Source organism: Eulemur rufifrons, chromosome 9, assembly GCF_041146395.1.
Source record: "Eulemur rufifrons isolate Redbay chromosome 9, OSU_ERuf_1, whole genome shotgun sequence".
Lineage (NCBI taxonomy): Eukaryota > Metazoa > Chordata > Mammalia > Primates > Lemuridae > Eulemur > Eulemur rufifrons.
Window position 1 is genome coordinate 53009853 of NC_090991.1, and position 15059 is coordinate 53024911.

General features: G+C 48.0%; 1 protein-coding gene across 2 annotated transcripts in view; it reads left to right on the forward strand.

Annotated features, from left to right (window-relative positions):
* The window catches only part of TNRC6C (trinucleotide repeat containing adaptor 6C), a 129190-nt gene extending 115360 nt beyond the window's left edge, over positions 1-13830 (forward strand). For both annotated transcript variants that reach the window (XM_069482911.1, XM_069482913.1), the window contains 8 exons: positions 2342-2509; positions 3480-3671; positions 4158-4301; positions 7820-7936; positions 9776-9970; positions 11113-11183; positions 11844-11983; positions 13151-13830. In XM_069482911.1, the coding sequence (XP_069339012.1) occupies positions 2342-2509; positions 3480-3671; positions 4158-4301; positions 7820-7936; positions 9776-9970; positions 11113-11183; positions 11844-11983; positions 13151-13511 (1388 nt within the window). In that variant the 3' untranslated portion in view covers positions 13512-13830. The remainder of the gene's footprint in view (positions 1-2341; positions 2510-3479; positions 3672-4157; positions 4302-7819; positions 7937-9775; positions 9971-11112; positions 11184-11843; positions 11984-13150) is intronic.
* Positions 13831-15059: the final 1229 nt, after the last annotated feature.

Here is a 15059-nt window from a genome sequence, read left to right on the forward strand (position 1 = left end):
ATGCCCCATCCATTAGTGCCCTTTGTGTTTAAGAAGCATCTAGTATTAATACTGAAGACCTGACTTGGATATCAGACTGCCTAGATGTGAGCCCCAACTTACCACTGACTGGCTCACTACTAACTTGTATAACTTTCCTAACTGCAGCTTGCCTCAATTTCCCCATCTATAAAGTGGAAATATTTACCTCATAGGGTTTTATTAAAGATTAAATGAGTTAATACATAAAAGTCTTAAATAGTGCCTAGCACATAGCAAACACTTTGTAAAATGTCAGCTACTTAACGTTGTAGGAATTTTTTCAGAAACAAATTCCATTGCATCTATTATCTTTAGCTTCAGCTTCCTAGTATTCATCTGTCCTCTTAACCTGTATTTGGAGAATAAAGTATGATAATCTTTACTCTTAAAGATTTTTTTTGTAGTACAAATGAAAGAATTCTTGCAGTGAATCTTCAAAATTGGATGGAAGATAATTTTGATAACATTTTGTAATATTCACATTAAAGTTACAAATGTATTGAAAACAAATAGCTAATGAAGTGTAGGAAACTTCACCTGTAAGATTGCCTGTCTTGTTGGCTCTCAGCACTTCTCTACAGCAGCACCTATGTTGAAGAGTCTATTAAAAACTAAGCAACTCACATAAAGAAGCCAGCAGCCCAAGACCCCACCCACCTTCTGTCTCCCATGGTCAGCCTCTCCTTAGTCTCTCGCCTCCTGGAGTTTATTGTCTAGATGGGAAGATCGCTGTATAAACAGGAAAAAATAACCTTGATGGTCCAGTGATATTTAATTCATAAACTGCTCAAGGGCAGACTTATAAAGCAAACATTACTTAAGTGGCAAAAGAAAAATCAGAATGGGATTTAAGCTTGAACCTCAAACAAACTAGTAGAATTTCAAAAAATAAAGAGGAAGCCTTTTCAAATAAAGGGGAAGCTGCCTACAGGAGCAGAAAAGAAAGGGGGCTGGCATGCTCTAGGGCATGGTGGCCAGGGCCAGGCCAGCCGAGCTGACTTGTGGAGGGATCATGAAAACCAGAGGGGAAGTTGGAAGAGATGGCTTAGGGGTAAATTGTGCAATTTGGAGAGCTCTGAAGGCCAGGCTAAAGCCGTGACCTTGTTGCCACCTCACCTGACTGGATCTGTACAAGTAGAAATGAAGATATCCTATAAAGCAAAGATTGCAAGTAGGTGGCCCCTTGCCAGTATCAGACTTGGAAAGGTGTTTTGTTAGGTCTGCAGTGTGTATGTGTGCATATGTTAATTACCAACATGCAAAAATTGGGAAAAAATGGCCTCTGGCTTCTCTTAAAAATGGCCAGGCCACAGTGGGTCTGTGTTCCATGTGGCAGTAACTGGCTGCCCTAGGGCACCTGCTTATTTTGATTCTGTCCGGTTTGCCACAGTCCCCACCATGCCCACTTGGCTCCTGTAGGCATTTGAATTGCAGCCCCTGATATAAAGAACCAAAATGCTCAGTGCCTTGCCTAGTAGTAAAAGTTCACTTTGCTTACGTACCATACGGCACATGTGGACATACGGTATGGGATGTATGTACATGGTACGGGAACTGCAGCTGTTAGAAAATGATCTGCACTGCCAGGTTGCATCTCTGTTGGTTACTCTGTCCAACTGGGTGTCTGTCCCACTGCTCGCTGGTGTCCCATGAGGAACTCTTTAATGCCGGCTTTTTATTACCATCCTCCTCATCATCTTTCTCTATTAACCTAGCATGGTGTGGGTCCCTGGCAGAGAAATGAACCTAAGAGCATCAGCTCGCCATTACAGCTGGGGACAGATGGCAGCACCCATACTCTGAAATAGTTCAATTCCTTAAAAATAGTTTGCTACTTAATTCATAAACTTCTTAAGAACAGACTTTTATAAAGTTAATTCGCTAAAGGTAGAATTGAATTATCCTTACCAGCTTGTTCTATAGGTGGTAGTTTAGAACTCTGAAAGTTTTTTTAATCTGGTGAGTTTCCATAAGATATCCCAAAATCAGAAAAGATTTTCCTAATTATTTGGATTTGTTCTATTTTTCTGTGGACTCTGATTGAGAAGCCTCAGGACCATGTTTATTTAGGACTGAAACAAGTAAAATGAGGAGAATCATGGGCCTTCCTTAAGTAAAGACTATTAGCATTTTCACCTTAATGTAGGAATAATATGCCTAGAAATACCTATTAAGAAGATAAAAATTGTTTTTTTATCAGCACTAAAAGTTACAGGTAAAGTATTTGGCCGTGAATGAGAACTGAGACATCCCCTAGGAGAACTTCAGAACGGCATCATTGAGAGGAGTGGGCGTATCCTAACAGCATCTCTGTTTTTAGCTGGACTGAACCCAAACATGAATGTCAACAGCATAGACATGACCGGTGGTTTGTCGGTGAAGGACCCGTCTCAGTCCCAGTCCCGCCTCCCTCAGTGGACACACCCCAACTCCATGGATAACTTGTCCAGTGCTGCTTCTCCCCTGGATCAGAACCCTGGCAAGCACGGTGGGTCCTGGCCGGGTGCCCACAGCGCGGGTTAGTGCGGCTCATTAACTGATCAACCTGCTGCATAGCACGCTCTGCATTTCTAAGAACTCAGTCTGAAAGCTGAATGAAACATACTCTGTCCTAGTACAGATACATAAGGTCTCAGCTAGTCAGACTTCCTGAATACATCAAATGTCTTGAATCCCAACCATCAGATCTTAGCTACAAACCCAGAAGTAATTAAAAATGCCCAAGAGCAACAAGCATATAGCTCACAGCCTGTATGCTTTTTATTTATATCTGTGTTTGTCAACAAAAAAATTGAGTCTACTGGAAAGTTTTTTCAATGAAATGATAAAAGACAAATAGAAAATCAAATGCTTAGAAAGGAGGAAGAAGCAAAAATACTGACCACAGAGATAACCTCACTGTTAAGCATTAAATTTAACTATGAAATTCCTGGTAGAATAAACAGCAAAGGAAACGTAATAGGTTATATCATTTTCTCGATATAGACCATTCTAAAAAGAAAAAATTCTTTCTAATGGTTTATTTATGGAAAATCATCACGATATCTGGCACTTCCTTGCCAGGAGAGAGTTTGGTCCATATGAATTTGACGCCCAGTTTGTTCTTCCATAGTGAGGGCAGCAGAGTAAAGGGAGGGAAGGACACAGAGACAACAACACGAATTTGTGATTAGCAAATTTGACAGCAAACACAAAGACTCACTTATGGGCAGCTTCCCGTGCTATGGATATGCGTTCTATAAAGATTTCCAATTTAAACTAAAGCGGTTCTTCCGGGGTTTTGGTCTTTCAAGGACAAAGTTACTGATTCTTGGAGAATCCTAGACAGACCAAGCTTACAATTCATGTAACTCTGAAGAGGGCGAGGCTGTAGACCTGGACAGGAAGGCTGGCAGGGCGTCCTGGTGCCTGGCGTGGAGTGTGTTCACTCAATTCTTCCCTTCCTGTTGGCCTTGTAGGTGCTATCCCTGGAGGTCTGAGCATTGGGCCTCCAGGTAAGTCCTCCATTGATGACTCCTATGGCCGGTACGATTTAATCCAGAACAGTGAGTCACCAGCCAGTCCTCCTGTAGCTGTTCCCCATAGCTGGTCACGTGCCAAATCTGACAGTGATAAAATCTCAAATGGCTCCAGCATCAACTGGCCCCCAGGTAAGACCATGCAGCACCTCTGTGCAACAGCAGGTCAGAACGTGCTGGGGAGAGTGATCAGGCCTGAGAGGAACCAGAATGTGAGCTAAGGATTCTGGAAGCATCAAGCCCATGGCTTTGGCATTTTCATTAGAAATCCATTTGTCAGATCAGTTTGGGGTATGGTGAGCGTCAAATGTTTTCCTATATATTCCCTTAGTTCAGTATAAGGAGTGGAAGGGGATTGTGGGGAGGGGGCACTATATACTATCTGGTAAAAATTATTCAGACCCTGTAATGGAAACTATCTTAATGTGGTAGCTATAATACCTGGTTCTAGTTTGTTCCAAAGGATTGAGTATTTTAATGAAAGAAAGTCTAAAGTATGCCTCTTAATTAGCAGATTATAAAAATTTCTACAAACGGGGAAAAAAAACTTTCAAAATGTCATGAAGCAATGTGCAGGTCCTCTGATATGTGGCTTCTTGTCTTGGTTTCTGTAAACAGAATTCCATCCTGGAGTTCCATGGAAAGGACTTCAGAATATCGATCCCGAGAATGACCCTGATGTTACTCCTGGCAGTGTCCCCACCGGTCCTACCATCAATACCACCATCCAGGATGTCAACCGCTACCTCCTCAAGAGTGGAGGTGAGGAGAGGGCCTGCTCCACCTGCCTCTGTGCGGGAAGGTCTCTCTAGACCCTTCTGGAGACGTCAGGGATGACGGGCTGGGCTGCGAGGCGGGGTGGTATGAGGCACAGTTGGTGGCCTCTTCTTATCCTCAAAAGCAGTGTAAGAAGATATCAGGCAGTGTGTATGGGGAAAGTGGAGATGGATTTGGCATGTTTTGCAGGATTTATTAATAGATCATGTTTTTTCATGGAAGTGTCCTCTCTGATGAAGTTTTATCCCAGCATTCTGTTATGTGGTAACTAGATTACCATAGGTACATGGCACTAATAAGGCCACTTGGATAGTCCGCAAAACATTACTTTAGGTTTCACACTTGAAACATGACCTGTTGGAACCATGTGTTTGCTTCTGTGGTTCTTCAAAGTGATAGCTTCTCAATGTGTCTGTGGCTCAGCTAGAGAGCCAGTGTGAGTGTAAATTACACTCCTGTTCGTTCCTCCACTGTGCATTTCCGGTTTGATGCAGCTGCATCTTGGAGCAGGGGCGTTGTGGGTGTTTCTGCTGTTGGGGACAGGTGAGTGGTATGGGAAAGGGAGCCAGCACAGGACAGCAAGGGACAAGCCAGAGTCAGAGACCCAGCCCTCCCTGCGCGTCACGCCTGGCACGGCAGCAGGGTTGTGCCAGGGCAGGGCAAGCTGGTTGAGTACATTTTGAGGATTGTGGAAAAGTGGGATGCTGGTCCAGGCGAGAGAATGGAATCTCCAACTCTGGGGTCAAAGAGATCAGCCGGCCACCCAACCTGGTGGCTCGAAGCTCCACATGGATGTTGTATGGCCTCCAAGGGACTTGGCGTTTTGGGTCGTGTGAATGCTGTGTGTCCCAGGCGGGTCCTGAGCCTGCCTTGGGACGGGAATGTGGACACTGCGATCACTGGGGGTCAGCTCAGGCTGCATGTGCCAGGCCCCTCCTCCGCCTGTGACCAACCCAAGCACTGGGAAACCTTCGCTCCCCCACTCTGGTGCCCCTGTGGTTAGGGTTTGGTACTGAGAGAGATGAGAGAGAGGGGGGAGTACAAGGAACATCCCTTCGTGTGGAGGTTGCTTGCCAGAAACAACAGCACCATGCAGTAGCAGTGGCAGCGCACTGCAGTGGCCAGACCCTTCTGGCCGTCCCTGCGGGCACGCCGTGCGGCGCCTGCCCCTGGGCAGCTGCCAGCCTCTCCTCTGCAGACCCACACCTAGCTCAGGGACCTGGCCACAGGCCTTTGTGTCACTGAGTGACCCTCATGATAGAAAGTACAAAGAGGCCGGGCGCGGTGGCTCGCGCCTGTAATCTTAGCACTGTGGGAGGCCGAGGTGGGCGGATTGTTTGAGCTCAGGAGTTCGAGACCAGCCTGAGCAAGAGCGAGACCCCATCTCTACTAAAAATAGAAAGAAATTATATGGACAGCTAAAAATATATATAGAAAAAATTAGCCGGGCATGGTGGTACATGCCTGTAGTCCCAGCTACTCGGGAGGCTGAGACAGGAGGATCGCTTGAGCTCAGGAGTTTGAGGTTGCTGTGAGCTAGGCTGATGCCACGGCACTCACTCTAGCCTGGGCAACAGAGTGAGACTCTGTCTCAAAAAAAAAAAAAAGAAAGTACAAAGAAAAAAATCAAGGAAAAGTGCCATAGAAGGACAACAGTGAAAAACAGCCACAGCTTTCTTGATGTTGGCTCATTTGCTTTACATATTTTTATCATGGAATTTTGTTTTCTTTTATTGAGTATATTGGATGTGCGTTTTTAATTTACTTTTTTTGCTTTTTATTTATTGCCATTGGCATTAAATTCTTATTTATATTAAAATTTTATATTAGCCCAGTATTTGTTTGTATGTTATTTATAGTTTTAACCCTCATGAAGTGAACATTAACCAGAACAGTAAAAGGCAGTCATGCTATTTTATAACATACTGATATAAGCACTCCAGTGAGAAAGGAAAATTAACTGTAATCTTATGGGACACATTTCACTATTGCAACTAAAAATTTCAAAACTAGAACACTGTTAAAATCTGAATAGCCTGTTGTTAATTATAAAAGAAATACTGGGCCGGGCGCGGTGGCTCACGCCTGTAATCCTAGCACTCTGGGAGGCCGAGGTGGGCGGATCGTTTGAGCTCAGGAGTTCGAGACCAGCCTGAGCAAGAGCGAGACCCCATCTCTACTAAAAATAGAAAGAAATTATATGGACAGCTAAAAATATAGAAAAAATTAGCCAGGCATGGTGGCGCATGCCTGTAGTCCCAGCTACTCGGGAGGCTGAGACAGGAGGATCGCTTGAGCTCAGGAGTTTGAGGTTGCTGTGAGCTAGGCTGACGCCACGGCACTCACTCTAGCCTGGGCAACAGAGTGAGACTCTGTCTCAAAAAAAAAAAAGAAATACTGTGTAGGGCTAATAGTCTATAACCCTGGGATCTTAGGTTGATTATATCTGCTGGTAAATGAAAGAAGAACATTCAGGAAGTAGCTTGGGATGTCAGTAGAGCTGGCCCCTTTTAAAATTGAAGACCTGTAGATTACAAATAAATTTTAACTTGCAGCAACTCTGGTGCCCTCATTCTAAGAAGGTTGCTTACAGCAGGGCAGCTGCGGACAGCTGTGCAGACTGCACACTGCACAAGTCTAGGGGATGCCACGTGCCTGGTAGTCTAGGTGAAGGACACCCCTGAGGTTGTTCAGTGCACAGAAGCCATCAGATTCTGTGTGTGGTAATGAATGTAACAGCCAGACTGTGCCCATGTGCCCTCCACCAGCCGGCATCCACACACTGGTGGGGTCGTTGTCCAACTAAGGAGAGCTTTGTTTCCATTGTGCTCTCACCCAAACTGTCACCGTTACTCCATCCTGATTCTTCCCCAGCTTCTTGCTTTCTTCACAGAGTTGAAAGGGAGAGTGACTTTAAAAAAACAACCCAAACAGCATGGGGCCAAGCTTTTTCACAAGGGATCAAGGTGTCGTAAGGATGGCCCATATGCCCCCTGAGTCTCCCAGCTGCAGGGACAAGCTTTCCTCAAAACAGAAAACTGCAATTTTAGGAATAGAATAACTCAAGTTCATATACACAGTTAATAGGACAGATGTCTTTTCATTATTCCTCTGTTAAAAAGAAATGGAACCAGGCACAGTGGCACCATCTATAGTCCCAGCTGCTTGGGATCCTGAGGTGGGAGGGCCACTTGAGCCCAGAAGTTTGACACCAGCCTGGGCAACATAGTGAGACCCCAGCTCTAAAATATTTTGAAAGAGAGAAAGAGACATATGAATGGAGCTAATGGGACACCCAAGTCAGAAGAACTGCCATGGGGACTCGGAGTCAGAGACGCGCCGTGTCTTCCTTCCCACGGCACACTTCATTTTGAGGCTTCTATCCAAAACAGCGGCTGAGGGAAAGATCCCTCCTTGGTTGTTACGATCGTCACGCCCCAAAGTTAGAGCTGCCCACCCGCACACCGCCGCCCGCTTGCTTAGTGCCATGTTTGGTTCTGCAGGGTCCTCCCCACCGTCATCTCAGAATGCCACGCTGCCTTCCTCGAGTGCCTGGCCGCTCAGTGCCTCCGGCTACAGCAGCTCTTTCAGCAGCATCGCATCCGCACCTAGTGCTGCAGGTACGCGCTGGCCTCTCCACTTGCAGGTGGCGTTTTCCTTCCTTCCCCAGAGGAAACTCTGACAGGCCCCCGCGTCTCCTGGTGGCCTGTCTGCTCCCTGAGCTGGGCGGCCGTGCGGCGTGATGGAGAACGGGCGTGGACTTTGCTTCCGAACAGCCGCGGTGCCTTGGGCACGTGTGCTTCCTTGAGAAAGAGTGGGAGTGATGGTGTGCCCTCCAGGGGCTCATGAGGGTCCCATGGCTGTGTGGATCTGCTGCCTTCCCCCTTCGTCCCCATGGCTACACGGCAAGGGGTGTGCAGGGTTTTCAGAACTTCAGAGGCAGCGGCTGCTTGGAATTCGCTGTTGAGTTTGGCACGAGGGCTGGAGGAGACCACAGCAGGTCTCATTATTAACTCCCAGCACCCGGGGTGTGACTGTTTTCCATTTCTTGGATAAATGTAATATCTGAAGTATTTCCATATTACCATAGACTGTACAAGTGTCTCAAATAAGAAATGTTTTTCGGGCTTAGAGAAGAATTCAGAATTGTTTGTCATAAAAATTTCAGAGGAATTTGAATCTGAAATTTTTAAGACAAAAGATATAAAGAGATATAGGCACATACACTCAAACAAAATGTGTAACATATTTGTTAATAGATGTAGAACTTAAATAAGGAGGGTTTATTATTTATAAATTTCTTCAAATATATTTCTGTATTCCATTGCACCTTCTCATCCAGATTGTTTTAAAACCAGTGGAAGAATGCTGTAGGGATTCTTTTAACACCAGTACTGAGGGAAGACAGTAGTTTTGATGTAGTTTAGCATCTTATTTACAAAAACAAAATGAGCGTCCAGATTATTTTTATTTCCTCTGATGTTTACAAAGGAGTTGTATTTAGACCTTTAGTACTTTCATGATCATTTGGCTAAAGAGAAAGGGCAAAGTAAAGTCATCTTTCCTAAAGCTATGGCAGCTTTTCATGGCATTTTTATTTTTCTGACCAATGACACCTTTTCTAAGATGAGTGTTCATTTTGAAATCGAAGTCAACTCTGGGCACCAGGCTTGGAGGCCCCCAAGGTGAGTTTGGACTCACATTTATGTGGCCTGGTCCTTGCAGTGGGCACAGGAGTGCACGGGACCCCAGCCCTCTCTGCACGGGGCCACAAGGCCAGCGGAAGCAGGCGTCCGGGGTTCTGCTCCTGCCCACTGAGCCCTCACTTACTAGAGGGCCGGGGCTGGTGGGTGTTAGGGGTTTTGGTTTGTTTTTTTCCCAAAGGGCCTTGAAACAGTGCTTCCCCAACCAACACGCCAGGGTGCTAAACCTCAGCTCAGGGCGGCTGGGCCACATCCGTCCTCCACGGTGTGCTGTACAGAGAGCACCTGGGAGCTTTGCAAGAGAACTGTGGCAGATGGGGACGTGTGGCTGTGTTAGAAGGAGCACAGCTTCCAAAGGGGATGCATACTCAGAGGAATAGCACAAGGAAGGCTATGTGCATGTGATGCTTTTGACCTTGACTGATTTGTTGAGTTATAAGATAAGTTAGCTTTAACATTGAACTTTGAAAATGCTATTTTCTTGATGGCAGAGTTGTGTCTGGTACATTTAGCCAGTTGATGAAGTGTCAGAAATACTGGCAGAGTCTACACTGAACACATGCAGACTGTGTCTCTGAGCAGAAATTAGTGCGCATGCCCCAGGGGTCTCCCTTCAAGCTTACATGGTGTTTCTGTTTTTATCACACAGTCTGCTGGTGTCCGAGGCACTCTGTGTGGCTCCCCAAACACGCCAGTGACTTGGACTTTTCTTCTTTGTCTCAAGAATGCATTTGCTCCATTTCTCTGCCTTTCTAGGTAAACTGTCAGACATTAAATCAACGTGGTCCTCTGGCCCAGCCTCCCACACACAAGCCTCTCTGTCTCATGAACTGTGGAAGGTGCCCAGAAACACTACTGCACCCACGAGGCCACCTCCAGGGTTAACCAATCCCAAGCCTTCCTCCACCTGGGGCGCCAGCCCCCTCGGCTGGACCAGCTCCTACTCCTCGGGTAAGTTCTGTGCTCCTCCCCTGCTTTGCATATCCTTGGGGACGTGCTAAAGACCCGCCTCCATCCCAGGAGCCTGAGAGGGGTTGGGCGAGAGCTAAGGCCACCCCAGACTTCGCAGGCGTTGGCCAGGTGAGTGGCGCTTTCAGATCAGCCCTGGGTGTGCTGGCCACAGCAGGTCTGCTTTGGGCCAGAGGGTCCCAGGCGGTCCCAGCACCCATGAAGGGCCCACGCTGGCCAGCCCCATCCTCAGCAGTGCTGTTGCTGTACCCTGGGCCCTCGGGGAGGCCACTGTACACCTTCTGGGCTCCCCAACCTCAGTCCCCCACCAGCCAGCACAAGGGTCTTGATTTCTACTTTCTATGTTAGCTTCTCCACAAGATTTCATCAGAACATAAGGGCTTTCCAGGCCCAAAACAAAACAAACCCCCACCAATTTGAAAACTGCAACTCTTATCAGAACATTACAGTTCTGTAGGCTTCCTTCAGTTGCCACGGGCTAAACCTTAGGGATGAAAGCAATGTACTGGGAATTCAAGAAACTGAAGATTTTCCACCTCTGTCCTGGAGTTGACCCAAGGTCTTCCCACCTGGGAATGACGAGTGGGCATCAAGGGCCCAGGGCCTCCCCAAGGACCCAGCGCATGAGAGCCTGGGCAGGATCAAATCAGAAGGGTGCTGACTGGGCCCATTGCCCCTAAAAACAAAGAGACTAAAAACTTAAATCAGCTACAGGAGGTTTGAAAATAACTGTTTTTCAGCCTTTTAATAGCAGCCCTTGTGGGTTTGCTTTGTTTTAGTAACCAGTAGAATCATAGAGCATTGGTTCTGCATGGGGCCAGGGGCACGCGGAGGTGAGCCCGTGCACCCCTCAGGCACGGGAAGGGAGCACAGGTCTCCCGGGCTGGCAGGAATGTCCAGCAAGTTCTCGAGGGGCAGTGGGCAAGGGCATCTGCGGGGATTGCGAGGTTTCAGTTTATCGAAAGGTAACATGGGATTTCATAGGTTGACAAAGGCTGTCCTAGAACGCAGAGCTGGTCTGTGCTGCCGCACACTTTAGGCGGGCTTAGCGAATAGGGAAGGGGCTTCGCTGTCTGGCAAGCGTGGGGCCTTGCCAACGAGTTCTTCCCTCCGGGCTTGTGCAGGTTCTGCGTGGAGCACCGACACCTCAGGAAGAACAAGCAGCTGGCTCGTTCTTCGAAACCTCACACCCCAGGTACGGGCACCAGCGCCCACGGTGTCAGCGAGCATGGTCTGAGAAGGGTTCCCCCTTGGCCCTGATGCAGATGAGTCTGTGGTGGGTCCCCTCATTCAGGGTCCAGAAGTGACACCAGCACACATGGAGATAAGTGGGTGCCAGAATCGGGCTCCAGCAGCAGTGAGCAGATGTGGTCCAGAGGCCTCCGTTAGCCATGTTCCGGGTGGATTGTTTACCTGCCCATTCAAGGCTGAAAATGTGTGCCTCTGTAAACAGAATTGCTTGTCTTAGAACCACCATGCAAGAGTAATTTGGCCAACTCAGACTGTGCTACTAGCCGGTCCCTTCCCGGGGTCCCAGCTACGCCAACCTGCACAGCTCCCAAGTCCATTGTCAGCAGCCAAGCCCTGGCACCATCTACAAACCAAAGGTTCTGCATGATGTGTTCTGGTGAAGGGAGAGCAGCTTCCAGACGGTGTTTTTCTCCTTCCTCTGATGAGCTTAACTGAGCCACAAGGTGTACAGTGTTAATATCATAAAGCCATGTGTTACTAAGCTCTTTTAAGGAAAGATATTTAGCTAGTGTTCGGTGCATCCGATTTTATAGACTTTTTTTGAAGAACGTAGTGAAAGAAATCAGAGCAAAGCTCACTCGTGCCCCTGTGCTTCCTCAATCAGATCGATGGTTCTACGCTGCGGACGTTGTGTTTGCAACACGGGCCTCTCATCACATTCCACCTGAATCTGACTCAAGGCAACGCCGTGGTCCGGTACAGCTCCAAGGAGGAAGCTGCCAAGGCCCAGAAGTCTCTGCACATGTATGTGTCTTTGCAGCCACCTCAGCACTGCCAAGCTGCGGCCAGTCCCCAGAGTGTTAGGTGTGGGGTGTTGTGTGAATTTCCTGGGGCTGCCATAACAAAGTACCACCAGCTGGGTGCCTTAAACCACACATGTATTTTTCCTCACAGTTCTGGAGGCTGGAAGTCCAAGATCAAGGTGTGGGCAGGCTTGTGGGTTTCTTCTGAGGCCTCTGTGCTTGGCTGTGGACACCCACCTTCCCCCTGTTTCTGCACAGGGTTGTGTCTCTGTGCGTGGCTGTATCTTAATCTCCTCTGCTAGAAGGACCTCAGTCAGATTGGATCAGGGCCCACCCCATGGTAACTTAACTACTTCTTTTAAGCCCCGTCTCCAAACACAGTCTCAGGCAGAGGTGCTGGTGTCAGAACTTTGCACGCGGATGGGGCAGGTCAGCTCCTGATGGGCATCCTGGCCAGTTCGGTTTCTCCTGCTGCTGAGTTTACCATGGCCACGCCCCTCGCTAGGGAAAGGCCCCCCCCACAGAGTACATGCGGGGCCCAATGGTGGAAAGAAAGCACTCTCACCAGGCAAAGCCTGAGCAGTACGACACGTTCCCACAGCAGCCAGCAGTGGTCCTCATGGCCAGCCCCTCCCCCTGATGAAAGGATGCTCTCAGTACAGGGTGGAAGTAGGCCTGCTCCGAAACTTCGCTTGAGATGTGGGACCTAGAACTTAGTTATTCCTACTTTTAGTCCAGGATGCAAATTATACTGATCTGAAATGATCCCCAAGTTAGTTAATGGTGTGTTTATGCACTTGAAATGTACTCTAGCCAGGCGCAGTGGCACGCACCTGTAGTCCCAGCTACTCAGGACATGGGAGGATGGCTTGAGCCCAGGAGTTCGAGGCTACAGTGAGCTATGATCGGGCCACTGCACTCCAGCCTGGGGGACAGAGCAAGACCCCATCTCTTAAAAAAAAAAAGAGGGAAAGAAAATGTACTCTATACACCAGTACAACTGTTTTATAATTCTAAAATGAGGAAAAAATTCATAATATGGGTTTGGAAATAGCAATGGCAAAAAGGCATAGGACGACTCCCGGCGGCCCTTCCCATCATAGAGCGCCAGTGCTGCAGACTCAGCAGGACTGGGGTGCCCGCTCACGTGACCCATCTTGCGTTGCAGGTGTGTCCTGGGAAACACTACCATCCTGGCTGAGTTCGCTGGCGAAGAAGAAGTAAATCGCTTCTTAGCCCAAGGCCAAGCGCTGCCGCCCACCTCCAGCTGGCAGTCCAGCAGCGCCACCAGCCAGCCGCGGCTGGGCACCTCTGGCAGCTCCCATGGGCTGGTGCGCAGCGACGCCGGCCACTGGAGCGCCCCGTGCCTGGGCGGCAAGGGGAGCGGTGAGCTGCTGTGGGGCGGGGGGCCCCAGTACTCGAGCAGCCTGTGGGGCCCGCCCAGCACCGACGACGGCAGGGTGATTGGCAGCCCCACCCCGCTGACCACTCTGCTGCCTGGGGACCTGCTCAGCGGGGAGTCCCTCTAGGAGCCACAATCATCCGCACCAGGAGAGCGCGGGCCCTTCCCAGCCGCGGTGCCGTGGCCCCGCGGGACCTGAGCAGCGGCAGCCGCTTTGAGTACCTCTGTCCAGTTCTGAAGACGAACCTTGGCCGCAGTCCTTGCGAACTGTTCACGCAACAGTGCGGGCTGCGTTCGGTCAGTGTCACATGCTAACGACAGGATGTTCCTCATAGCTTTTTATTTTGTGTGTCTTATGTTTGTATGGTGTGTTGTCATTTTGATTTTTTAAGTATAAAAGCTGCTTAGAATAGTTCTATCATGAAGGGCACTTTTCAGATGGTGGGCTGGAAAGGGTTATTTTATCACGGGGGGCGGGAGGGAGGGAGACGTGAAGCCTATTTAAGATGAGCCTGTGACGATTATGCACATTACCAGAGGCGGCCGGCAAGCGCGGCAGAGCCGGTGCGGACGGCGCGGTCTGCGATCTGCTCTCTGTTCGCCTGGATCCGCCTATGCACATTACCCTTGTTTCATTACTTTTTCATGTCATTTTTTTTATCCCAAAAAATATTTTTTAAAAGTTAAAAAAAAAAAAAGACATATCAAACATGCAAATACTTGAATCCAGCAGGCCAATATTGAAATGTGAACACTTTCTAAGTCTAATTCTACACTTCCAGGTTGACATCAGTACACAGAAACAGGCTCTAGGAAAATTTCTAAGTTCATCGCCTATGTGTGTGTGTGGAAACAGAATGTGTGTGTGCACGTGTGTGGTGCGTGCTTCTGCATGGCGCGCACTTTCTGCGTTCGTGTGTTTGAAAGCGTGTGAGGGATTTAACTGTGGGTTTCCCTTTTATTCAGTATATGCTTTTTTTGGCGCATTGGTCAAACGTTTGTTATTGTTATTAGCTTCTAACTTTGCACTGAGTGTCCCTGCCCTCCCTCCAGCTAATCCTAGATGTTAAAGAGAATTCATAGGACAGGGCCGGTGACAATTCACGTGTAAATGTTTACTCAAGGACTCTGTTACTGCGTCTAAAAATTACAGTGTGTATCTCTGGAGAAATAATATGTATACCTACCTTTAGCAGCTTTTTATTGTGGACTAATGCAAGAAAGTTATTACCAGAGTATTGCACCATTTTTCCATTTGGAATATAAAGTTAAAGAGAAAAAAACTGTTGTTGAACTGTGGCCATAGATACTTGTAAAGAGCGGATGGTTCCGCAAAGGAACGAAACAAGCACTTGGACATGGGTTGTGACTGCTTTTGGAGGAGCCCACGGTTTGGGCTCCCACCTGTTTACAGACCTTTTTTCTCCTTCAGACTTTAAATTAAAAAAAAAAAAAATTAAAAAGAAATTAAAAAAATAATAAAAAATACTTCCGTCGTAAAGAAACCTATTTTCAGAATGCAGATGCGCTACTTCAGAGCTCTGGGATCGGACAGTGCTGTCCCCCTCGGCCATCGTCGTGGACTCTGTCGATTGTTTTCACCCCTTCGTCAAAGTGACGAGGCGTTGTGGCCACTGTCTTGCACATGCCGGACGCGCTCTCAGGAAAGCCAGGG